General features: G+C 32.5%; 2 protein-coding genes across 3 annotated transcripts in view; one reads left to right on the top strand and one right to left on the bottom strand.

The window, feature by feature from the left end:
* LOC111064385 (neurexin-3) overlaps nt 1-4152 on the top strand; it is a 42414-nt gene extending 38262 nt beyond the window's left edge. For both annotated transcript variants that reach the window (XM_039427524.1, XM_039427523.1), the window contains exon 18: nt 526-4152. In XM_039427524.1, the coding sequence (XP_039283458.1) occupies nt 526-1169 (644 nt within the window). In that variant the 3' untranslated portion in view covers nt 1170-4152. The remainder of the gene's footprint in view (nt 1-525) is intronic.
* A 769-nt stretch (nt 4153-4921) lies between these two features.
* LOC111061238 (WD repeat-containing protein 43) overlaps nt 4922-27189 on the bottom strand; it is a 51197-nt gene continuing 28929 nt past the window's right edge. Inside the window, exons 4-10 of the mRNA XM_039427525.1 lie at nt 26504-26659; nt 11441-11609; nt 9775-9864; nt 8940-9128; nt 7997-8148; nt 6778-7016; nt 4922-5162 (exon numbers count right to left, since the gene is read on the bottom strand). Of these exons, the coding sequence (XP_039283459.1) occupies nt 4966-5162; nt 6778-7016; nt 7997-8148; nt 8940-9128; nt 9775-9864; nt 11441-11609; nt 26504-26659 (1192 nt within the window). The 3' untranslated portion in view covers nt 4922-4965. The remainder of the gene's footprint in view (nt 5163-6777; nt 7017-7996; nt 8149-8939; nt 9129-9774; nt 9865-11440; nt 11610-26503; nt 26660-27189) is intronic.

The following is a 27189-nucleotide window of genomic DNA, read 5'->3' as shown; positions in this document are numbered from 1 at the left end:
GAATAATTTGTATTTTTCTTAATCCTCTTTCGTGTCATACATTCTTCCAGAAGTGAGCTGCATAAACTGCTAAACTTTGTCATTACCTAAAATCAAATGTGCTAGTAGTCTCCATATTAGGGCAGGTCATGAGGTGATCATAAATTTGGGTCATACCACATTTGCACTCATCATCACTATAGTCCCATCACAAAATCTCTGTTATGCATCCTGTCAGTCACGTTTGGAGCCGGTTCAAGAGCTTTCATGCGGTAGCCTATAAGGTAACGTGAAGCCTATAAAAGTTCCCTCCTCTCGGAGCTAAATATGGATGGCTTTGCAAGTAGGACCAACAACAACATCTCAAAACTGTTCTGTTCCTTCCCCGAATTTTGATTTAAACAACTTAGTCCAAAAATATAGCCTAGTTTGTTGATCCTCACATCATAATTCCAGACATTTCTGTCTTATATTTATTGATCCTCATGAGATGCAATAAAGTTTCAACCTATACTGGCATTAATGATTTATGTTGAATTGTTGCAGAAGTATCGACGATCGCCGGAGCCGGGCACACAAGCCACGTGTCGAGTCCTGAGGGAGAGGGGGGCGGGGGAGGGGGCAGCAGCACAACTGTAGACACGGCGGCCACCTCCGATCTGCCGCCTTCAAGCAGCCATAGCAGCTCTTCAAGCTCCAGCAGCAGCAGCAGCAGTAGTTCAAGCATCTCATCAGTGCCCAGTTCACCCATATTCAGTGTCGAGTCTTCCCCGCCCACCAATCCAGATGTAATTGTTACAACACCCTCAACTACCACCACCACAATCTACCACAAACCACCGCCCCTCCCACCAATCTTCCCCTCGCCCTACATCCCTCGCGACCGCGACCGGATATCTTCCGAATCGGCCGAAAACACGGCCTTCATAATCGGCCTTATCGCCGGCACCATGATACTCATCATCCTTATAATTCTGCTCGTGTTGAAATTCAAGAACCGGTCGCACACCGCTTACAAAGTGGACGAGCGGAAGACTTTCAGCGCCGAGTCGCAGCGACAGAGCGCCGCCCTGCTGGCCCCTAACCAGTCACCCCCCACACCCCAGGCCGCCGTCAATGGCAACGTGCGCAACGGCAACGGCAAGGCCAACAAACGACAACTCAAAGACATTAAAGAGTGGTATGTATAATATTGTTGCCGCCTTGTCATCAACCAACATTCATTTTTAATCCATGAACCACGTCATCCATGTGTTGTCATCAATGATGGTGTTGGAAAACTATTCGGTATAATACCATCCATGCATGGTAGCGTTGAAAAGCTATTCACTCTCATACCATCTTCATGAATGTATTAAGATGATGCTATTAGGTTTTACATCATCCATGAATGATGGTATTGAAAAACTATTTACACCATTCTTCAATGGTAGAATTGAAGCTATTCAGTTTAATACCATCCATGAATGGTGGTATTGAAAATCTATTCAGTTCAAGGCTGCGCTCACAGTGGATGTGTTAACGTATGACAGATTCCGACTCATTGGAATAGATGTGAGTGCTCACACTGCATACGACTTGAATGCGACTACAGTTACGACACCTTACATCTTGTCGTGCGACAGAATTTTGTAGGCTATCTATTTTGAGCGCATCATTTAGGAGAATCGTGTTATTGATAAGTTATTCAGTTTGATAGCCTACCATCCATGAATGGTGGGTTTGAAAAGCTTTTCATTTAATACCACCCTTGAATGGTGTTATTGAAAAGCTATTCACTTTAATACCATCCATGAATGGTGGCATTTATTTAATACGTCACAAAATCTGAGCACAACTGTTAAAATTAAAATATATGATATTATTGTTAAAGAAGAAGTTACATCCGATTTTATAAGTCTTATTCGATGTTTTATATGTTAGCGTACGAGCTATGAGTTGCTGTTTTGAATGAATAAAATAATTTGTTCTTTGGATTTATTGAAAGACTGAACTAATTTTATCTGTTGTTCAAATCTATTTGCAATTAAAATTGAATAAATTATCAAGGTGTCTGCAATGTAAATCTCCAATGCGAAATGATACTAGAATTAAACAGGATTTGAAAATCTATGAAAATATGTGTATGTGATGTGGAAAGTTTCGAAGCCAATTGTGATTTTTTATTTGAATTGCATGTTCAATTGTAATTGCAATGATAAATTTCGTCCAATCCATGTCCAAATCGATCTTTTCATGTTACATAATAGTGAAGATCGATTTACTTTCAGTTTGCCAACTTTCCAGTTTGGTTAATGTATACTTCACCCAGAAACGAGACCATTCCTTAGTCAATAATAGAAGAAGCCGACGTGCACCAAAGTTAGTAGACAGAAGGTTGGTCACTCATCTATAGTATTTTAGTTGAAATGCAATTGGAGTGGGGGAACTGCAGCCGTGACGTAGGCTGTAGTACAGAATAGGCAGAATATCGCATCCTTGAAAATCATACGGTGACCTATAGTCAAATTATATAACACAAACATTTTCTGACATGCAAGCTTTCTGTTTCTGCTTTACAATAATTATCAAAACATTTGAATAATACAAGCATTTTGCAATATAAAAGCAAAAAACCCACCTCCTAACCTCCCCTTTCAAACCCTTAAGGTTTCTTTATCTTCTAGGTCGTGTTTATATTTTGTGGTTTGGCTATAAATCAGCTTGTGAATTTCGGAGATGAGATATTTTGATTCTCGTAGAACATGTGCTCGATACCAGCATGTGTTCAGTGCATTTATAAGAATGAAATTCATTGGATTTATCGAGATCGGTTTATTGTTTTATTGCAATGCATTGGTTTATCAGGATTTTTTTTGGGTTAATCTGAAATTATAATAGTATAACGTAGTCTACTAACGCTTTTCCAGCTTATTAACTTTTTCGTGTCACGTGTTTAGATTCTTGAAAAACTTTCAACTTCATTTTATTCATACAAGTTGAATGAACTTGAAATATTAAACAACATCATTAGAATCGGTGATTAATTCGCTATAAGTATGGAGAATTTTTAAGTTCTAGGTCAATCTTGAGGGGATTAAACGACAAAGTATTTGAATATACAGTGAATAAACTGTATGCTTAGCGTGGTTACTCTATCACTTTTTTACTACACGTGACGTCACGCTGGCATTCCCCCCACCACTTCGAATCTTACACCTGTGAGTGATCAACCTTCTGTCTACTAACGTTGGACGTGCACAACCGTGTTCTTAACGATAAATATAATTTCTTACAGAACATCACAAATGAAAAAATAGCCAATTGTAAACAACTGTATAAATAATGAAACAATAATTATTATAGTTGATGAGATAATGGCTTATAGTATGACATTGCAGAACACCTGAAAATAATCTAGTCGAGTAAGGGGAGTTTGTTTACATTTTTCTACAGTATAATCTTTTACTACAGACGCATATCAAGAATTTTCGATCATTTTTCTTCAATTTAAAGAGCGGATAATATTCAAAATAAACTATCTCGATAAGAAATCGCGAAAAAATATTTTCTACATCAGGCGATTATCTTCTATTTCGGCTGCAAATTTTGAATTAACACATAAAACTTGAACAAGCTGCATTTAATTGTGTAGTAAGTCAAATAGTAGCCAAAATGTACAATTCATCATTTTTCTGTTTTTATCTATAAAAGCTGCATCTATTTCTAGAATAGCTCTCAAAAAATGGCGTGTAGTAGATTTAATTTGGCACGAACTAAACTATTCATCGAATAATAAAATTGATTTTTTGACAATTTGAAAGATAACCTAACTTACGATAAACCATATACAAAACTCACATCCTTGCTTTTAAATTGTTGAGTAAAATGTGGCTATTCACTAGTTTTCATTGATCTATCTCAAATTGAAAGAGTATGTTATGCAATATATGATTTGTAGGTGTTGCGACTCACGATGGCAATATTATGTTTAGATGATAAGATGTATATTATTTACAGAAAACAATTTTGAACTTGAAAATAATTTAGTGATAAAACGTAAAATAAAATAAAGTATAAAGACGAATTTTAATATTTTGTAATGTTATGTTTCAATTTGTATGTAAATATGTGTAAGATAATATTTAAAATGATTGTGTAACTAATAATAAAACTGGATTTATAAAATAGTGATGAATAATTTTTTTTGGATCTATCGTTTGAAAGATGTATCTACCTTCACATTCATTATTCAAGTATTTATAATATCAATTGAAAATCCCAAAGGTAGGCAATGTTGCTTTCAATTTTATTGTGCCGTTTATCGGAGAGAAATACGGCAAGGGTGACCATCAAGGGTGACTATCAAGGGTGACCATTATTCAGTTCATGCGATTAGATTAGAAGACAACGAACACAAAACAACGAGGATTTTACTAATTAATCTACTAAAGCTAGTGAACTAAACTAACTTGTCGACTGGAAGTTATATGATGCCTTTAATAAAGGCCATGAGAATAGTTCTAGTTCCTGGCCCCTCAAACGTTGGAAGTGAGCAGGTACAAGTGCGACTTTCCCACTCGCACTTATTTCATGCTCACTGTCCGAAAATAAACATAACAGAATATGAGCATCTGTCATGGAGGCAAATTGCAGAAAGCCGTGTTCAGTGATCTAAGTGATCATTCACATGCAGGAGAAGGTCAGGGGCCAGAACTATTCTCGCAGTCTGGTAGATTGATGTTAGTTAACTAGTGCCAGCCAACTTGACTGTCTCTTGTAACAGCGACAATAAAGTAAACTTTTTGTTTTGGAGACAATCAATTAGCATCATGTCTATGACATTTTGCAAGACTACAACAGCTCACAATAAACTGTATGATTCGAGATCTTTAGAACAAAGACCTTTGCCTTATCAAATAAAATAAAGGTATCGTAGGTATCAAAACTATAAATACTGATATTAAAATAAAATGATTTATGTAAACAATAGTGATTGCAAGCAAATTAATCAGAATTGCTATCGGTGCCGTCAGGTAAACCATTGTGATCAGGAATGTCATCACTATCAATGTCTTGGTCTACCTCCATGGCGTCCTTCTCAGACCAGTCCCACTCGTCCTCATCGCTCTTCTCATCGTCCTCATCTTCATCATCCTCATCCTTATCGTCCGATGTGCTTTCCGTGTTCAATTGTGGAGAATCTGATAAATCAAACACTAATTACTAAATTTATTATTTTCAGACAACTCAATAATTGAGTAATTAGCATAAACGAAATTTAGAGAGATCGAACAGGCAATTTTCAACAGGAGAAGCACAGTGACCAGAAAAAATTGATATTTTTCTGTAGCATGTAAATAAGCAAGCTTGTTACCATCACGTAAACAAGGGGGAAATTACAATAATATTCAAAATTTAAAAAGCATTGCCCATTTGTCGTGATGACTTTCTTCTATAAAAATACTATGCAACAAACAATTTCTTGATAAAATCTTGTTTTTTTCAAGGTATCAACTGAATCAGACAAAGAAAATTTCCGTACAATTCGCGAATATTACCCGATTTTCCCCGCCGGTTAAAACACATGATTGATAAGCAAAAATAAGAAGGAGGGGTCCATTTGGAAAAATGTAATATTTTTAATTAACAATTTCAGAAGTGAAGAAGTATGTTTGTCATCAAACCTTACTGATAGGATATCAAAATGGGCATAGTCAAGTAGCATGGAAGCCTACAGGTTAGGGTAGTTTTTATCAAGTTTGTTAATTTCAAGTAACATTGCAGAAGTCAGCAATTGAAATTTTACAAAATGCGTTACAATATAAGTATGTTTCAAGGTCTATAAATACAGGTCATGACTCTCGTGTTCCTTATGGAGCGGCCATTTGATGGGGTCTTTATGGCGGTACATTTGAAAATCCAATCCAATTCAATTTGCTTGTAACAAAATTATGCATTTTAAAAACAATATTCTAGTTCAGATAATATGTGAATTCAGGTTTTCAATTTTTTAATAATGAAATTTCAATAATAATGCTTCAATTATTCATTTATTTATTATTAAAAATTTTCTTATTCTTGTAACTTGAGAATTATGATTCCAACGAGGCCAACTTCAAAAAGAGTTTCAAGTTCCCAATCAATTAAATCTAAAAATCAAAAATTCAGTTCCTAGTTGGAGTCTAAATATTATTATTCTGAACAATTTATTTTACAATTCAAAGCCAAGCAATATCCCTTGAACAATATAATTATAACAAAATAACATATCATGTTGTTCAATCTATAATGATAACAGCTGATAAATTTTTAAATTGGTGAACTAGAACCCCATAAAATGGCGATTTTGTAATGCATCACGGGATTGTGTCATGACCTGTATTTATAGACCTTGGTATGTTTGTCTTCAAAACTAACATATATTACTATTATTTGAAAACCGTCAGTTTTCCGTAGACCACTCTATATAATCGACATCAATAAGGATTACTACTATTAAGAATTAATAGTAAAACAGTTTTGGGCTAGGCCTGTTGGTCTTTTCTAATCGTGTATTTGATTTGTGTATGGTATTATGAAATGTAAATAAATAACTGTATTATGACGAACAAAATTGAATGATCGATTAGATTAAACTAGACTGTTATGGAAAAAGGAAAACAGGCTTCAGCCCTAAACATCTTTATTTCCGAAATTTAATCGTTTGAATTTTTCCAAGTAAGGTTATTCCCACAGATTTCTTCACATCGCGATTTACACTGCCAAAGAAATGAACAGAAATTGAATTGAGAACTTTGATTAAAATAAATATGATACCTTGATCTTGATAGCAGAGGAGAGGCTCAACGACAGCCTGCTGTTTGTTGCCGACACTGGCCTGATCCAAGAGCAGATCCAATCTGCCCCTGAGTTTGCAGAGGGACCCTATGCAGCCCAGCCTCGTCTCGACCAGACCCAGCAGTGGCGCGATCACCTTACCAAAGTTGTCATCGGCAATGAACTGACTGGCGTGCACTCTCACTACCGTCTGCAGCCATTCTGCTGCTATTTGACTCCTGCAAAACAGTAGATCGATTATTCAACATGGAGAGCAATTTATTAAATGGAGCAAATTCGAATTTTCATCGCTGAAACTTAAAACAAACCGTATAGAATATTCGAAGGCTAGGTTAGCCGAGTCGACTAAGGGTGCAAACATAGTGGACAGCTAGCTTCACGCTTGAGAGTGTTGATTGCAATGCATGTATTTGAATGGGTCGAAACATTCCGCTTCACTATACACCGCCATTTAATTACACGCATTAAATGCAACACTCTGAAGCTTGAAGCTACCTTTCCACTATGTTTGCACCCATAGGCGTTCCACCTTCGAATCTGCTAGCGCTGCCTGGTCGTGGGTTCAAATCCCACCGGTAAGCATGGGCCGGTAAGCAGCCGGTATTATCATTCCATTACCCAAGCACAGGCAAAAAGTTCATGTGGTCATCATAAAAAAGGTTCTTATTAAAAATATATGCAGGAAATTCTACAGAATGAATCAATGCGGAAAGGGATATAGAAGAAAGAGTTGAGAATAACATTGGTTGATTTTTTAATAGAATTAGGACGATCCAATGGTAGGTTGTGTTTTAGCTTAAGTTCTCAAGACTGATACTCTACTCAAAATTTAAAATCTAGAATTCCTTTGGAAACAATAAGTCAGTACATAATTATACAATGTAACGAAAAATAAAGCTAATGAAAAGTGGTAATTTTGAATGTCGACTCTGAATACCTGAAACTAGTACTTACAATACAGAACCAAAAAGAAACTTCTTATTGAAAATGCTCCCTTATTACAATGTGTTTCAATTCATTATTTGGGGTTTCCTGTTTTATGACAGCTCTAACCCAAAAAAAGTGTTCCTATTTATTTCATGAATAACAATGAATTGGAAATGAAATGGAAAAATTATAAATAGTGAATTATCAATGAGTAAATTTTGTATTTTTTACATAATTTCTATTGAAAATAATTGACAACGAAAATACTTACATCCACGTCGGACTTTGTATGAGAGAGGTTAGAAAGGTTACAAGTGGCATAACTGCTTGTAGCGGTAGCCTCTCAACTGTATGCAATATTTTATCTTTATTACTTTCTCTAAGTATGTTTGTGAGTATTTTTTTATCCTTGCTGTTGAGACCCTGGAAGAAGAAAATTTAATTCTTCAATGAAAAAGCATTAACTCATTAAATGAAATAATAATATTTAATACGAGTTCTGTCGCTATAATATTTATTTCTTTATTAGAAAAATGTTCAACATGGAAATGTATGTCTATTCAAGGATTGGAAGAAAAATATTGTAAATTTTTTCTCAATCGAAATTGAGATGAAACAAAACAGATTATCTAACTATCTATCATAAAGTATATTTTGAGTTGAGCCAAATTATTAAAAGTTTAATATTCCGATAATAAATGGAAAAGAATCTAATGTAACAAAGACTATTTTCCTAAACGTCAAATATCTTTAGTTGTGAAGGTTCCTAATTTTATTGTAACTAAATTCTAATGTAATCAAAATCTTGTTTATTGCTTTTTATCTTACCAAATCCAAAAAAAGAATCTAACCAATCCAAAAGTCGATTCAATAACCTAACCTAATGAACACTCCTAGACATTCAAATAAAGTAACATCCACTCTATCTTCTAAGGTACAAACAGATATTTAACTTTCAGTGTAAATCGCGAACTTCATGTAACACAAACGCACTGCAATGCATGGGTACGGTTACATCTCGATTTCCGTTCAGCACGATGACATTCAAATGATTTCATCATCAACATCTAATCTAATTAGTGGTATCGATCGAAACCAAAAACTACACCCCGACTTACTCGGGGTGTTTGCACCTCTAAATTTTCAAATCAGTAACAAGCAAGATTATAATGTCCTGTCATTATCGTAGTGTCAATATAAATCAATAGATTTACCTGAACAAGCATCAATGTCATCGAATCTCCAGCGGCCTTTGTTTTCGAAGAAATATTCATGCCATCAATCAACGACTCTAGAGGTATGTGGTTATCGTCATGCATTTCTTCCCAATCCCTTTTCGACGATCTATGAATTACAGCTGGATTGATAAACTCTGCGTTTTCTTCCACTGCCACATTTCTTACCTAAAACGCAATAAATACACGATATTAAATTATCAGTGAACAATTATCAGCAGTAATTAAAATGGTGATATTAATTTCCACAGTCAGTAGTAGGCTACTAGAGCCCCCTGGGTTCAAGAACTCGCTCATGAACTGTTGTATTGTTTTATGAGATCTGTAGCTTGTAGTTATGAAAAGTTGGTGAGTATTATTATGGCTATCAAAAGTATTATTATTAATTACGCGTATGTTACAGACAGACAATTGACAGGCAGACAGACTTTATCGGAATCGAGTTAATATAGAACTTATAATAAAATCAAATCAAAATTTTCTCTTATGCACTTTCAATGTTATTTTTATATCCTGAAAAAGGACGAAGGAGTGAGTCAATTTTGTTGGCCAACGAACTTGACCTGTAAATAGGTTCGAAGAATTCGTGTTCAAAATGTGAAGCTGATAGATCAATTCTGTCTTAAGTCTTGTAGAATATACAAACCGACAGAAAACAACTTTGGTGTTCAGTAAATCAAATGTGAGAACTCGCTAACTCTCTTTCAATTAACAATCAACATTTCCTCCATCCTGGAGTATCATGAAACTATAGATATCACCGTAAAATCTATAAGACTTTAACGAATTCATAATCAAAGCTTCAAAAACTTACCTTATTGAATTTTTGTTCTTCGCTTTTACGGATGGTAATTCTTGGATCTTGCCTGACAAGGAATGTATCTGAATCAATAGTGTCTATAGCCTGAAATGAAAAAAAATCAGAATATACAAAATATTTACTGGAACAACCTTATTTCGGAATTTTTAATATCTGAATTTGGGAGAGAAATATTACAAGATATCATTATTCTCTCCTGATCTGAGCTTTTTGTAAAAATAAAATAATGAAAAACACAAATAAAAAAAATTGTCAACCACTTTTTATCATTAGAGAAATTGATATTACAATTTCTATTTGTGTTTTTCATAACGGAAAAATTCTACATCACACATAACACCACAACTGTAAAAACAAAATGAATAAGTAAATTTAATGGTACCTTGATGCTGTACACATCAATGGCCGAGTGCTGGCCGCTGAAAAATAGCAAGAGAATTAACTCCATACTGCAGAAATAATGTTAAGATGGACAGGTGGAATTAGTAGGCTGGACCACATTAGAAACATCCATGTCCGGGGCAGTTTCAGAGTGGTTCCAATATTGCAAAGAAAGTAATTGAGGCGAGACTGCGCTGGTAGGGCCATGTTAATAGACGTCCACAATACAAGGAAAGTGCTCAAGATGGAGAGGGGCAGAGACAGACCTCGCCTCACATGGTTGTCGCTAGTCCATAAGAATATGCAACAATCAAATATTAGATTAGACAACGACCCAGGATCGTGTGAACTGGCGACTGCGTGTTAGGAGAGCCGAACCCAAATAATAGGAATAAGGCAAGAAGTAAATAAATACATTCAATGGTACAGTCTCTAAAATATGAAATACTCAAGAGAGCATGACTACATGTGCATGATATTAAGCTGTTGTTTTGGATTAGTCTATTTAGAGATGCTGAATACGTGTCATTATTGATTTTTATTACATTTTGAAATAATTGTATGACACAATTTTATTAAATTTATCATAACTTGAACAACCCTGGAACTCGATCATTATTAAATAAGGTTAGCAAATGTGATTTACTATGTAAATTTGTTCCGTTTTCTGCAGAGAATGACTCATCAGTGTTCTTAACCCTTTAGGGCCGGTTTCCGAGCTCGGGATTTAGCTAAGTTCTAGTCTTTAAACAACTGGAGTCAGAAAATTAGCTTTCCAAAACGGGGCGTAGTCGCAGTTTTTTAACAGTAGTCGCGGTTTATATTTTCTCATTTGAAACTGCGACTACTGTTATAAAAACTGCGACTACGCCCCGTTTTGGAAAGCTAATTTTCTGACTCCAGCTGTTTAAAGTCTAGAACTTAGCTAAATACCGAGCTCGGAAAACGGCTCTTAATGTATAAAAAACAAGAACATTCTGTACAAAAAAAATAATAAATACAATATTTACCAAATTGAAGAATGATTATTTCAATTTTCTAATAGACTTCACTTTCTGAGTAGTTGTGAAGGTGATATTGTAGTGGACAACATCTAGTTTTTTATTCAGTACTTGACTTCAATCCACTCATTTTATTCATTTACGAACGGCAGTATCAAACAGTATCTATCTACAAAAGCTTCACTCAGCAATAGACTTTTTGAAAGTTTTTCAAAAGTTAATTCAACTTTCTAGTCAAATCCTGAACATGAAAATTGAAATAATAGGCCTGTACTTACCAACGACTCAAAACAGATGAATGTTGAAAACCCGTAACAAATTTTCAACTTTGATTGTTGCATTCGTACTGCAGTAACAGGTATAAGACCTGAATCAGTGCTCTTTTCCTGTTCCTTATTCGAGGATACCAAAATAGAATAGGTTGGTTTCAATGGAGCAGACATTGGACTGAAAAAATCAATTGTACAAACATATTTATTCAAGCGAAGTTATTCAACGCAGACAAAAATCCAAATGGAAACATTCATTTTATTTCTCTCCTTTTTTTACAAAGAATTTTGTCATTATCAAACATGGCGAAATTAAATTAGTAGAATTACTTAATTTGAACGAAGCCTATATTAAAAAATCATGGCTGCTCTACGGAATTAGGAGGAATCCAACGATAAAACCTAGTTCAAGAAATTAACCTATTAAAAAAGCTCTACCTCAGACCTGGCAGATTCCAGATTCATTTCAAATTATAATATACAGGGTGATTCATAATTATGGTAAAATATTTTAATACGTGATAGTAGAGGTAAAAAAAAGATAAGAAAAGGTAAAATAAGAAAAAAAGTTCATATAAACATATATCCATAAACGCTTCATTAGCGAGCTATACAGAGTTGAAGATTTAGCCCGGAGTTCAGTTCCTCTGGTGGAATATACCGATGCTGAATTGTTTGGGGACTAGTTTTTGAAAAACTTATGCTGGATTCATATGGAAAAATATCTGAAAAATCGAATAAAACTAGTCTGGAAGCTGTAGTGTGAGTAGTTTTTGAGAAAAGAGTTGAAATATGCAAAAAATCTAAGTAGAAGAACATAGACTTCTACGTTTGATGCCCAATAACTTTCTCTAATGACCAGTAAACAAATAATTTTTCGCACTAAAAATTGTAGAGAATTTAATTCTGAAAAGAATTATGTAAGCTGTGTTAACTAAATTTAAATAAAAGTTGAATAAAATGTATTCTTATGTAGTACATTACACCACAAAAATTTGCTGTTTCATGAGGAGAGAACTGATAACTCATAAGTTGTAGCTGATTGCAAATAAAATATTCGTTTTTTTATGAAAAGTTTTTTTTTATATGAAAGTAGTATATCTAAATGACATTAAACTTATACCAAAAGACTAGTTGATTATGCCATTAAGCCTGGGAGGAAGCTCAAACAGAAGTAGATGATTTCCTATGATTCCTGCCCAAATGTTTACTGAAAACTGATGTTGTGGAAGATTAGGATTGATGGCATGAGGATTCTCAGCTGCCCAAATATGTTGGTTGTGGATGTTAACGATAGCTGTTCTTGTAGAGTGTGCTTCGTCAGTAAATAAAACGGTTGTTAGAAAGTTTGGGTAAACAAGTTTTATTAAAAAACCATTGGCAAATACCAGCACAGGGAATACAGTCTCATGGCAATAGAGTATGAACTTTCTGGAGGTGGTATGGATGTAATTGTTGCTATTTTAGTATCCTTCAAATAATGGATTGATTCACATTAAACTGCACTGACAATTCTCTCGTGCTCTTCTCTGGTTGTTCATAAATGTCATTAAGAACTTGTTCTTCTAACTCAACAGTCATAGTAGATCAGGGTCTGCCTGCATAAATGTGCTCTTTGGATATCAAAGGATCTGTTTCAGACAGACGTTGATGAATAGTGGCAAAAAAACCCTGAACTTGGACATACTCGGTTAGGAAAGTTCTCTTGATACAAACGTCTTGATCAGTACTATTACAGTTGTGTCCCATTCCATACATTTAATGCATGTCAGCTAATTCGGAGTATGAATAATGTCTAAGATTACCTGCCATTTTTCAAAAGTTAACACTTAACACAAAAGCAAAGTGGAATGGTTACTAGTAACTGGTTAATAGATTAAACAAAAAACACAGCGCGGTTACAGTAGGTCTAACTTAGTTTGTTTTTTTTCTGTTCAACAGTGAGCTAAAATATTCTGAAAATAATTCTCAGCTGATAATTTCTTTTAAATATTTTCTTATTTAAAACATAATAAATCAGCTGTTTTGGAACAGCTGTTATTAAAATCCATGTTTTATTTGCAATCAGCTACAACCTATGAGTTATTAGTTCTCTCCTCATAAAACAGCAAATTTTTGTGGTGTAATGCACTACATAAGAATACATTTTATTCAACTTTTATTTGAATTTAGTTCACACAGCTTACATAATTCTTTTCAGAATTAAATTCTCTACAATTTTTAGTGCGAAAAATTATTTGTTTACTGGTCATTAAAGAAAGTTATTGGGCATCAAACGTAGAAGTCTATGTTCTTCTACTTAGATTTTTTGCATATTTCAACTTTTTTCTCAAAAACTTCTCACACTACAGCTTCCAGACTAGTTTTATTCAATTTTTCAGATATTTTCCATATGAATCCAGCATAAGTTTTTCAAAAACTAGTCCCCAAACAATTCAGCATCGGTATATTTCACCAGAGGAACTGAATTCCGGGCTAAATCTTCAACCCTGTATAGCTCGCTAATGAAGCGTTTATGGATATATGTTTATATGAACTTTTTTCTTATTTTCACCTCTACTATCACGTATTAAAATATTTTACCATAATTATGAATCACCCTGTATACTGAAAAGTTATATTCAATATATCAATTTCTATTTATAGAAATACTCAATGTGCTAACTAGTTAACGTAATGTAAGATGGTGAAATATTTCCTTCATCTGGGAGAATATAAAGGAAAAACTAAATTGAATGAATAAAAGGTATTGAAGTGAAACTTCATGTTGACAAGTTATTTTCCCCCTCTTTCTTCCAGCACACCACATCTATTTAGCAATATTTATTTTTCATGTGTTATTTGCATTGTTACTGTTATTGTAATTGTTTTATTGCTCATTGAATATTTGTGTGTTATGAACGAATTGAAATTGAAAGATTTCAATAAGTGACTAATCCTTCAGCCAAGTTTGCGTTTAATCAAATGATCATAATTCTACATACTATTGACACAAACTACAAATGTGTAAACCAAATCAATGATTGGGGAAAACAACAGGATAGCCCAAAAACTGTTTCCCAAATTTTGAAAGTTAATTTTAGTTTGAATGAGATTGAGTTTTCAATTCTTAAAATTATCACAAGAATACTGTCCAGATATTTATTATAATACATGATAAATATGCATCAACTCTACATAACCTCTGGGCTGTTTATTTTAAATTAAGGTTGAAAGCAGTTTTGGGCAAATGCCTGTTGTTTACACCTGGATTTTATCTATTGTCTATGAATAAATAAAATAATACTATGAATTTTTGAGATTTAAAGAGTTGATGAAAAATTAAAAAATTGGGTATTACACTTGAGAATGAATTTATAAATTGGAAAATGTTTTTAAAAACTTGGAAAATTTCAAGCCAGAAGATCACAAAAGCATTCATTTTGGAGTATGCTTCAGCATAGGGTAAATATTGTCAAAGATCCTAATAGTCACCTTAATATAGTATGATAGGATGTATCACAATAGTTATTTGTTGCAACTAGTGCGCAAAGTGACAATTTGCTGCACCACAAGAAACGTTTACGCACGAGCCGTAGGCGAGGGCGGAATGGTTTCTTGAGTGCAGCAGAGGAACTTTGCTCACGTATTTCACATTAAATTTTTCCTACAGTTACCATTGAATATGCTAAGTTTGATGATATGAAGCAAGAATTTGCTAGCATAAAACTAGATCAGGTTAGTACAAAGCGGGAAATAAAAGAGATAAATGATACATTAAGTAAAAATCACAAAGAAATAGGTCATCTACAGCAGAAAACTAATGATCTTGAAACATCAATGTTAGATGTAGAAACATCAATGCAAAACAAAATCATTCAAGTTTCTGATAGGGTCAGTGAGGTTAATGAAAGAGTAAATAAAAATAAGATCATAGTTGAGCAACAAAATACGACACAAAATGCTATCAATGCAGAAAATAATGAAAGTATTAAGCATGTTGAAAAAGAGGTTGTAGAATTAAACGAAAAAGTAGACAAGGAAATCAAGGTATTATCCTCTTTGAAAATAGATTGTCAAGAAAATACAGCTGCTATAACTGAGGTTAGAAAAAACATAAATAAAATTAACATGTCAACAAAACCGATGTGTAATCATACTGGTAACAATAGTAATTTCGATAAGTTTGAATTCCAAATGCAAATTGACAAAAAGAATCCAATGCATTTCTTAATAAACTTGACCGAGTATCTTGAGAGAAATGAAATCACAAACTGGATCAAAATTAAGGGTATTTTGGAAAACAATTTTAATTCAAATTTTGCTCATCGTGATTGGTGGATTTTCATTCGTTTTGATATAAATAACTTTGAAGATTTAAAGAGAAATTCATTGCTAGAATGTGGTCAGACAACATTCAGTCATCTGCTAGAGATGATTTGAGATTTGGAAAATATAAGCCAAACTTATCTAAGAATCTTACTGAGTATTATATTTCTCGTTTCAACATTGCTAAGAATCTAATTCCAGCCTTAGATAAAGATACTATTTTCAAGTTTTTGAAAGGTCATTTTGATGAAACCATATCTACAGCTGCTATTATTCGTAACATTAAGACTAGTGATGAGTTTATTTGTTTGTTGAATGAGTTTGACAATACTGACACTTACAAAGTAAACAGACAAATGCCCCGTGATCATAACAATGCTCAAGCTGGAAGTCAAAATAAAACAATAAGTTTTCATCAGAGTGAACATAGGGATGATAGAAATAGGTCTCAGAATTCAAATGGTGTGATGTTTCATGATAATAATAAGCAGTATCAAGGAGGTAGGAATTATTTCCAAAATCGACGGTACCAAAATGGACCAAACAATAATGGTCATAGAGATCAAAATTTTCAGCATAATTTCAGAGATAATAGAAATCATCAACTTGGAATTCAAATCAATCAAATCCAAATCGACCAGCTAACAACTACCAGTTAGATTTCAGCCTACCACCGCCAGGTTATATGCCTGCTCAAACTTCAAATCAGATAAATGCAAATCGTCCAAGACATAATGCTCCTTTAAACTAATTATGGGACGACGAAACGACAGCCCTGCTCTCCCAGTTAAGGAAAGGTCAAATTTTGATATAACTGTAGACATGAATAAAATAAATTTTGAAACTGAAACTTCAAACAGATTTGAAGTAAGAAAGCCAGAATTAATCAGTCAAATTCATGTGCAAGAAAATAGCTGTAAGAATTTAAGTAATGAAGTAATGCCTAGTTATCAAGAAAGTCATATTAAAGCATCAAGTGTTAATATGGTACATACTCCAGAAATTCAGGTAGATGAAGCTATGAGTAAATCTGAAATTGTTTGTCAAGAAGAACCATACATGATAGGTTGTATTTTTAATGAACTATTGGAGGAACAAGAGAATACTCCACCCACTGGATATGACTTAGCAGAAATAGAAGTACAAATTTTCAATAAGAAATATCAAATGATTATTGACACCGGCTCTGAGGTAAATGTAATTAATGAGAAACTTGTTGATGAAATGAAGAAAAACAATCTCAAGTTGAACTTGGTACCAGCTCCTAATGTAAGTATAGTTGTAGCTACTGGTATGAGACATAAGAAGATAAATAAACAGATTATGTTAGAGGTATTTTTTGGTAAGTTAGAATTGCCAATAGTTTTTCTTATAGTTCAAGATTTAAATGTGGATATTTTGGTGGGTTGTGATTTCTTAAAAGATGCTGGAGCAATTATTGATTTTAATCAAAATATGATATCACTGAAAGATTGTTGTTTTCCATTTATAAAAAAGGATACCTTGAAGTACAATAGACTTTTTCATGTTAACATGGTAAGAGACCAAGAAACGTTTGATACTTTATGGAAGCAGCAGATTGATAATTTAAGATTACAGCTAAGCGATGAATCTCCTGAATTGGTAAACAAATTAATTGAAGTATTTGAAAATAACAAAGATATTTTCTCTGATAGTCCTGGATCTGCAAAAGACTATTTATGTCAACTTAAAATGAAAAATGATGTGAAATTAGATAAGAAGAGTTATCCGATTCCATATCAGTATAGAGATCAAGTCAAGAAAGAATTGAAGAAAATGTTAGATCAGAAAATCATTGAACCAGGTAGTTCTGAATATACAAGCCCTATGGTGGTAGTGAAAAAACCAAACAATGAAATTCGATTATGTTTAGATGGAAGAGAAATAAATAAGTACATAATAAGGGATTTTACAGAAACTGAACCAATAGATAACTTGATCATACGTTTCAATAAGTGCAACTACATTAGCAGTTTTGATCTCACTCAAGGTTTCAATCAGGTAAAATTAACTGAAGATAGTAAAAAGTATGTAGCTTTCAATGTTTTTGGACAGACTTATCAATATACACATCTACCATTTGGATTGAATATTAGTGGTTCTGAATTTATCAAGTGCTTGTACAAAATGCTAGGTGAAGAGGTTTGTGAGTTTACTATTGCTTATATTGATGATCTTGCCATTTCTAGTATATCTCTTGAACAACATATCAGTCGAATTGAACTATTATTCAATAAGTTGAGGGAAAGTAATTTGAAGTTGAAATTGAATAAATCGAAATTTATTGCAGATAAGATAAAGTATTTGGGTTATATTATCAGTAAAAATGGTATTGAAGCAGATGACTCTAAGCTAAATGCTATTCAGAAATTTCCCATTCCTCAAAATTTGAAACAATTGCAGTCATTCATAGGTCTCTGTAATTTTTACAGAAAGTTTCAAAAAAATTATTCATACTTGACAAATCGTTTTAAGCATCTTCTATGCAAGAAAAATAAATTCATTTGGACTGAAAAAGATAATGATACCTTTCAAGAAATCAAAGATAGGTTCATGACTGTGTGATCTTGAAACATCCTGATTATAACAAAAATTTCATTTTGGCCACTGATGCCAGTGATGTAGGAATTGCAGCTGAGTTATTTCAGGAAGGTGAAGATAAGGAACACTGTGTCATTGCATATGCTAGCAGAAGCTTAACGAAATCTGAATTAAATTACACAATATGTGAGAAAGAATGTTTAGCTGTATTATTTGGCTTGATGAAACTTCAAAATTATTTTGGTAATCAAAAAATAGTTGTCCGTACAGATCATAAAGCCTTGACCTTTTTAAAAAAATGTAAGATAGGACATGGTCGTTTGGGAAGATGGATTCTTGCATTACAGAATTTTAATATTGAGTGGGAATTTGTAGCAGGAAAGGATAACATTGTGCCAGATATCATTTCTAGAACTGATTATGAAGGTAATTTCGAAAATCGAAATTCAAATGAATTCAAGGTATTGAATATCATTAAGAGTGATAACAAGTTAATTGAGATAGTAAAGAAGATCAAAGAAATTCAAAAAGATGATGTTTGGTTAAAAAATGTAAGAGAAAAGTTGGAGACAGGTAATTTGAATATCAACAAATTTTTTAAAGTAAATGATGATCTTTTGTTCACTAGAAAATCTGGAAAGAATAGTTTTTGGAAAGTTTGTGTGCCTTCAGCACTGTATGAAGAATTGATAGTTGAATTTCATGAAAGATTAGGTCATGTAGGTATATCAAAAACATGCAAATTTATTGAAGAAACTTTTTACATAAAAGATTGTTACAGACTTGTTACCAAAACTATAAGATACTGTAAGTATTGTCAACTTGTAAAGACATCAAATGAAAAGAAATTATTAGAAATGCATACCATAATTTCTGAGAAAAAACATCACAAAGTGTTCATTGATGTCTATGGAGAATTACCAGGTGGCAAGTACAAATGGATGTGCATTATTCATGATGGCTTTACTAAGTTTACAAAGTTGTATCCTATAGTTAAGGCTAACGCCCATAATTTAGTAAAAGTTGTTGAGAAATATGTAAATGAATTTGGTAAATTTGAATATATAATCAGTGATAATGGTACTTGTTTTCAAAGCAGATTGTGGAAAGAATCTATGGAAAGATTAGGTATAAAATATTACTACATTTCAGTTTATCATCCCCAGGCAAATCTTAGTGAAAGACCATTGAAAGAGGTCAATCGCATATTGAGAACGTACGTTCCCGTAAATAAGCATAATATTTGGTACAAGTATATTGATAAGGTTGAATTTGTCATCAACAACAATTTTCATGAATCGACTGGTCACATACCCATGGAGCTTATGATGAATCATAAATTGGCACATCTTGTTTTCAAATATATCAAATATCCTGTAGAAAATAAGTTTGAACTTGAAGAAGAAAGTATCAGAAACAAACGAATACTGTACAGAATAAAGAATAGAGGTGTCATCAGGAGATTCAAACAGAATATGCATAATAAACCCAAGTATAAATTCAAAGTTGATGATCTAGTTGTAATTCGAAATTACATTTTGTCGAGCAAGCTGAAAAAGTTTTCTGCCAAGCTGTGTCCTAAATATCGTGGACCTTACATAATAAGAGATGATCTCAATAAAGGGTGTTTCAAACTGGAAGAGATAAGTACAGGTAAAATTGTGAGAGTCAATCAATATATGATGAAGAAATACCATCAGAAAGCACACAATGATTAGGAATCCTGTGTTATGCCGGGATTCAGAATAGCATAATCGCTACACAGTGTATGGTAAGAGTCCATAATTGTGTCTTTTTTCTTTCCTGTAGCCTATTTTCTTGGCCCTTAATCTTTTCAATTTTCGATTCTTTCCTGTCTTTGTGTAATATTCAGTAAATTTCTTCTATGAAGCATATCTTAACCAATCTTGTCCATAGTCATTTAAATTTGTATTTTTTCTGAAATAATTTTAGAAGTTGAAATAGTAGCTTATTTTCCTAATCTTTAAATTGTTGATAAAACTTAACTTTTCTAAAATCTATCCATTTTAGTGTAAATAATTGTTTGCTTGTGGTATATTTTTTCATCATGTATCACTTATGTGAAGTGTATCAATTTTGTATGTGTTGTTTTAGGGAATTTATTTACCCAATTTTCTTTTCCTCTTGTTTGTATTTTTTAGGGAACTTATTTACCCAGTATTTCATCTTGATCATCTTTGTATCATAATCTTGAAATGTTTATACTTATTATACAGTCTTTAAATTTTAAATTATTTTAAAAAATAATTGGTTTAATTTAAAACGTTGTGTTATATTATCAATTGAAATGAGTTAAAGGCTAAAATTTTTCTAAAGTGTTTTGTAATTGATATTTTTTTTTAAATTTTAAAACTGTTTGTTCTATAAATTTTGATATGATTGATTATCGTTTGAAATGGATGCTGGAGTGTATGTAGAATTTTTAGTGGGGTTTGTTGATTAGAATTTTGCTGGTATGTGATTGTTTTTTGAGATGGAAACCCATTATTGCCTAAAGAAGGAATAACAGAGGTTATGACTTAGAGAGGCAGTAATGAGATAATATTTTTTGTGTTGATTACTTATGTTGATTGCCATAGATGCAAAAAAATAATGATTAATAATGTTGATTGCCATAGATGCAAAATGATGATTACTTATGAATATTGTTTGCCTTTGAAGCAGAATATTATTGATGTTTTGAATGGTTTCTTGTTTAATGTTTGATAGTAAAGTTTTGTCATGAAATGTAGTTTGTGTTTAGAACATTGAAGAATCGAAATAAACTATAGTATCCAACAAACGATGATTAATAATATTAAATAATTTGCTTTTTATACAATTTTTGAACAAAATTAAAACTAAATAATTTTGAAACCCTGAATGATAAATCATAAATGTGAAATGAACATGCTATAAATGAAATGTTATATTAATAATGAAATGCAAATATATTATGAAATGATTGAATAGAAAACCAAATGTCTGAAATTATTGAAATATGTATTGAAATTAAATTTTTGTTGTGTTGTTATGATGTTTGTTTTTTACAATTTTGATAATGATACAGGGTGTTATGAAATTATATTTCTATTTTGAAGAATGGATTAAAATTTTGATATTTGAACAGTGAATAGATGAAAATGAATGATTTTTTTTTAAATTTATCATTGATATGTCCATATTTCACAATTTATGTATTGCTGACTGTATAATAAGATGTTAACAAATTTCAATTTCATAGATACTTAAAATAAATTTTATGTGTATTAGATTGTATTGATCAAGTTTTTCTTTTTAGTTTATAAGCATTTTAAGATAACAGGTACAGCACAGACATTAACATTGAAATAGTTATCATGTGAATCTCGAAATCAGTAACAAGTGAACGCCATGAAGAGTGTTAAGAACATTTGGGTGATTTTCGAACTAGTGTGACATATCTACGCCAAAATCAACGCTGCGGCCTACACCAATAACTACGCCAAAATCTACGCCAATGCCTGTGCCAACGCCAATATCTACGCCGATGCCTGCGCCGAAGCCAATATCTGCGCCAATGCTGATGCCAAAATCTGCGCCAACGCTGATGTCAACAACAAAAATCAATGCCAATGCCTGCGCCAACGCTGATGCCAACAACAAAAATCAATGCCAATGCCTGCGCCAACACTAATAACTACGCCAAAATGCCAAAATCTGCGCCAATGCCAACAACAAAAATCAACGCCAATGCCAACAACAAAAATCAATGCCAATAGCTACGCCAATGCCTGCGCCAATGCCAATAGCTACGCCAATGCCAAAATCTGCGCCAATGCCAACAACAAAAATCAATGCAAATAGCTACGCCAATGCCTGCGCCAATGCTGATGCCAACACCAAAATCAACGCCGATGCCTGTGCTGATGTCAATGCCTGCGCCAATGCTGATACCAAAATCAATGCCAATGCCTGCGCCAATGCCAATGCCTGCGCCAATGCCAATGCCTGCGCCAATGCCAATATCAACGCCGATGCCAAAGCCGACACCAAAGCATACGCCAATAGCAATGCCAATGCTTATTGCTGACTCTGTATCTCAAACTTCAACACTACTGCATTACCTGGAGGTAATTGCCATCCATGTTCACATTCACAACTTTGAATTCAGAAGAACAGTCACAGTATCATGAAAGAATTGATTCAAAAAATCCTCTCCTAAATTATTCCTGTATGCAGAACTCTAAACCTTGAAAACTGAAAATATCAAAAAACCAAACCTTACCTAAATTAATCCTCACCTAAATTAATCCTGTATGCAGCGTCTATCTCTTTTCCAAAAAAAATGAATTACATTGTCATTTCAAGCCTGAAATGTACATTGTATAATTGCAGATATGATGCAAAATTTATGTGACTCTGTATTGAATTTGGAATGCAGCCGTCTACTACAAACATGAAGCAATGTTAACTGAGATGTCACCGGTATCAAGTTTGGTATGCAGCAGTCGACTACAAGTATCAGCCCAACACTACGTGCATCCAGATCAGCCCAACACTAACGTCATCACACTGGAGTCACACTAAACTGAAAATCATACTGAGTGCCTTAACGGACTGTTTTCCAAAATGTGCATCAATAAAATCAACCGCGTCAATAGTGAAAGAAATGAACATTTTTTGATTTATTGAAATTTTATGTGAAAATTAAATGTAACAATTCATCAATTCATTTAAAAAATAAATAATAATAATAAATTTTTCATTCAACATACTAAATTTTTTTTATGCAATAAAAATTAAATTTTTCTATCTATTAAATTTGTGTGCAATTTCAAAAAACTATTCTTTACATATTAAACTTTCTGTTGAGATATTTTTCTTTAAATTATAAAGCTAAATCAAAAGTAATATTGATATTCTATATTTTGAGATATTGTTTGGAAACATATAACAAACGCTATTGATGAATTTTTATAATAATTTTCAATATTTTTGGATGACATGTAATGTTTTTCTAGAAAAAATTGTTACTGTTCTCGAATTTAAATTTCAACAATTTTCATTAGGGTCAATGTAAATTTTTTTTTTTAAATTTTCAAACAGTAAAATTTTTTTTATGTCAAGAGGGGGGTATTTGTAATATTACATTTTTCTTCTCACATTTAAATCGAATCTTCAATTCGAGATCTATGGAACTTTATAGTAAATGTCAGAGTTATCAATAGACGGATAAACTTTTTGACGGAGAATTTATTATCGTAAATGTTTGTTGCATTGTTCCATAATGTCACCGAGGTAGGGTTAATAAATTACTAAATAAATCGTTTATTTGAATAGAATATATGTATAAAAATTTAATATAACATTTTCAAATTAAAGTTTTATTGAGAACAGATGTAGAATGTGAATTCTAAATTTATAAGTTATAATTTTGTGTTGACGTGTCTGTAAAGATCGATATTGAAGAGGGCGTTGTCTTTCGTGACTGGTAACTTGTGTCTTTTTCCTGTTGGACTTTCTTCTAAAAAACATGGCTGGCTGTTGCTTGTATAATTTTGTGCTCTGAGTTATTGTCTGTTTAAATGAATTTATTAATGTTTTAGATTGAAGTTTATATAAATTTTTGTGCAAAATTCGCTATTAGTGTAGTAAAGCCAATAGCCACTGTGTTTCAACTGTAAACTAGATAAGTATATTTTAGTTCGTAATAATTCTGAAATCATTAGGCTTGTAAGTTATTGTTCGTTTTATATTTCTGTGTTTTTGCCAAAATTTTCATCTGAAGATTATAAGTTAATTTGCTCTGAAAACTGGATTTCTCATTCATAGGCAATAGATCCATTCACAGTTTATCAAGTATCTATTTTATTGGAGCCGACAACTTTCCTTAGTGTGACAGGTGTTATATGCTATTCCAACCGTTTAAGGAAAAATTGGTAGCACGGCACTGTTCAACAGTGAGCTAAAATATTCTGAAAATAATTCTCAGCTGATAATTTCTTTTAAATATTTTCTTATTTAAAACATAATAAATCAGCTGTTTTGGAACAGCTGTTATTAAAATCCATGTTTTATTTGCAATCAGCTACAACCTATGAGTTATTAGTTCTCTCCTCATAAAACAGCAAATTTTTGTGGTGTAATGCACTACATAAGAATACATTTTATTCAACTTTTATTTGAATTTAGTTCACACAGCTTACATAATTCTTTTCAGAATTAAATTCTCTACAATTTTTAGTGCGAAAAATTATTTGTTTACTGGTCATTAAAGAAAGTTATTGGGCATCAAACGTAGAAGTCTATGTTCTTCTACTTAGATTTTTTGCATATTTCAACTTTTTTCTCAAAAACTTCTCACACTACAGCTTCCAGACTAGTTTTATTCAATTTTTCAGATATTTTCCATATGAATCCAGCATAAGTTTTTCAAAAACTAGTCCCCAAACAATTCAGCATCGGTATATTTCACCAGAGGAACTGAATTCCGGGCTAAATCTTCAACCCTGTATAGCTCGCTAATGAAGCGTTTATGGATATATGTTTATATGAACTTTTTTTCTTATTTTCACCTCTACTATCACGTATTAAAATATTTTACCATAATTATGAATCACCCTGTATACTGAAAAGTTATATTCAATATATCAATTTCTATTTATAGAAATACTCAATGTGCTAACTAGTTAACGTAATGTAAGATGGTGAAATATTTCCTTCATCTGGGAGAATATAAAGGAAAAACTAAATTGAATGAATAAAAGGTATTGAAGTGAAACTTCATGTTGACAAGTTATTTTCCCCCTCTTTCTTCCAGCACACCACATCTATTTAGCAATATTTATTTTTCATGTGTTATTTGCATTGTTACTGTTATTGTAATTGTTTTATTGCTCATTGAATATTTGTGTGTTATGAACGAATTGAAATTGAAAGATTTCAATAAGTGACTAATCCTTCAGCCAAGTTTGCGTTTAATCAAATGATCATAATTCTACATACTATTGACACAAACTACAAATGTGTAAACCAAATCAATGATTGGGGAAAACAACAGGATAGCCCAAAAACTGTTTCCCAAATTTTGAAAGTTAATTTTAGTTTGAATGAGATTGAGTTTTCAATTCTTAAAATTATCACAAGAATACTGTCCAGATATTTATTATAATACATGATAAATATGCATCAACTCTACATAACCTCTGGGCTGTTTATTTTAAATTAAGGTTGAAAGCAGTTTTGGGCAAATGCCTGTTGTTTACACCTGGATTTTATCTATTGTCTATGAATAAATAAAATAATACTATGAATTTTTTGAGATTTAAAGAGTTGATGAAAAATTAAAAAATTGGGTATTACACTTGAGAATGAATTTATAAATTGGAAAATGTTTTTAAAAACTTGGAAAATTTCAAGCCAGAAGATCACAAAAGCATTCATTTTGGAGTATGCTTCAGCATAGGGTAAATATTGTCAAAGATCCTAATAGTCACCTTAATATAGTATGATAGGATGTATCACAATAGTTATTTTTTTGCAACTAGTGCGCAAAGTGACAATTTGCTGCACCACAAGAAACGTTTACGCACGAGCCGTAGGCGAGGGCGGAATGGTTTCTTGAGTGCAGCAGAGGAACTTTGCTCACGTATTTCACATTAAATTTTTCCTACAGTTACCATTGAATATGAGAAGTGGTTGATTATGGGTAAAATGATGGCTGAAATCCATCAAATGTTTGTCTGTATAAGTTTGTTATTAATTAATTTATTTTAAACTTGATAATCCAATTGAAAATTAATAATTTTATTCAAATTGAAAATTAAATTAATCCAATCAATTTGAATAGTTTAGAGTAAATCTTAATTTCTAAATAATTTTTCAACCAACCAATTTATGAATGAAAAAAATATTATTTGAAATAACGAATAATTAATAATATTCAAAATGTATAATTTAATGAGTTCTCATTTTTATTTATTTGAAAATCAGAAAAAATATATATAGAACAAATTCGCATTCAAAATACACCCAAACTTTGTCAACAGCTGATTGGGATGGCAGCAAGATAATACGCAAAGTATTAAGAGTGCGCAAAGTAATACTTTGCGCACTAGAGCGGAAAAGTGATTCTTTGCGTTCTGTAATCAGTACAGAAATTGCCACTTTTCAAGGTAACTGTAGGAAAAATGATTTCTTATAGGTAAATTACTCACTTACCCGTTACAATGGTAATTAAAAACATGCACACATCCACTTCGTGTAACTGTTGCTATTTTTGCGTTTCCACTTGCATCGGAATTGCAAGATATTGAAAGTGAATTATCAGTTCCTCTCAACACAGAAATCGGCTTTGAGCTGCCATCGCTCAAATTCCTTATAAAAAAAGAATAAAATCAGTTAAACATGATATGAATAATAGTTATTATTGGAAATATGAATCATAAATAATATGCCTAACATATATAAGATCTTCTATTAAGCGTTTACTATCTTTAAACGTGAATAAAAGAAGCTGCGATATTTATTTTTTGTTTAGAAAGCTTATCAATTTCATTATCAATTCCCGTGAATCAGGAGCTTCCTTATCAAACCAGCCACGATAGCTCTCTTGGCAACTCATTATCCTTTCTTACCAATCCTCACGGAATTTATTAGTCTCAACCCAAAAACTATTTCAAATAATAACTGTATGCATTAAAGCTATTCATACAAATAAGCAATGTTGGAATGCAATAGCAAGTGTGGAAAGAATTATTCAGATATTGATGTAATTACTTGCAATGGCTGCGCCTTATCTTTCTACTACGAGTGTGTAGGATTTACCGAAAAAAATACGAAAAGTTTTCCAAGGCAAGTCGAGAGAAGTGGAAATGCACTGGATGCAAAAATGCGAAGGTCTCCGA

The sequence above is a fragment of the Nilaparvata lugens genome, chromosome 4 (assembly GCF_014356525.2).
Source record: "Nilaparvata lugens isolate BPH chromosome 4, ASM1435652v1, whole genome shotgun sequence".
In the NCBI taxonomy this organism is placed as follows: Eukaryota; Metazoa; Arthropoda; class Insecta; order Hemiptera; family Delphacidae; genus Nilaparvata; species Nilaparvata lugens.
Note: the sequence above shows the minus strand (reverse complement) of the source record. Positions and strands in the feature narration are given on the sequence as shown.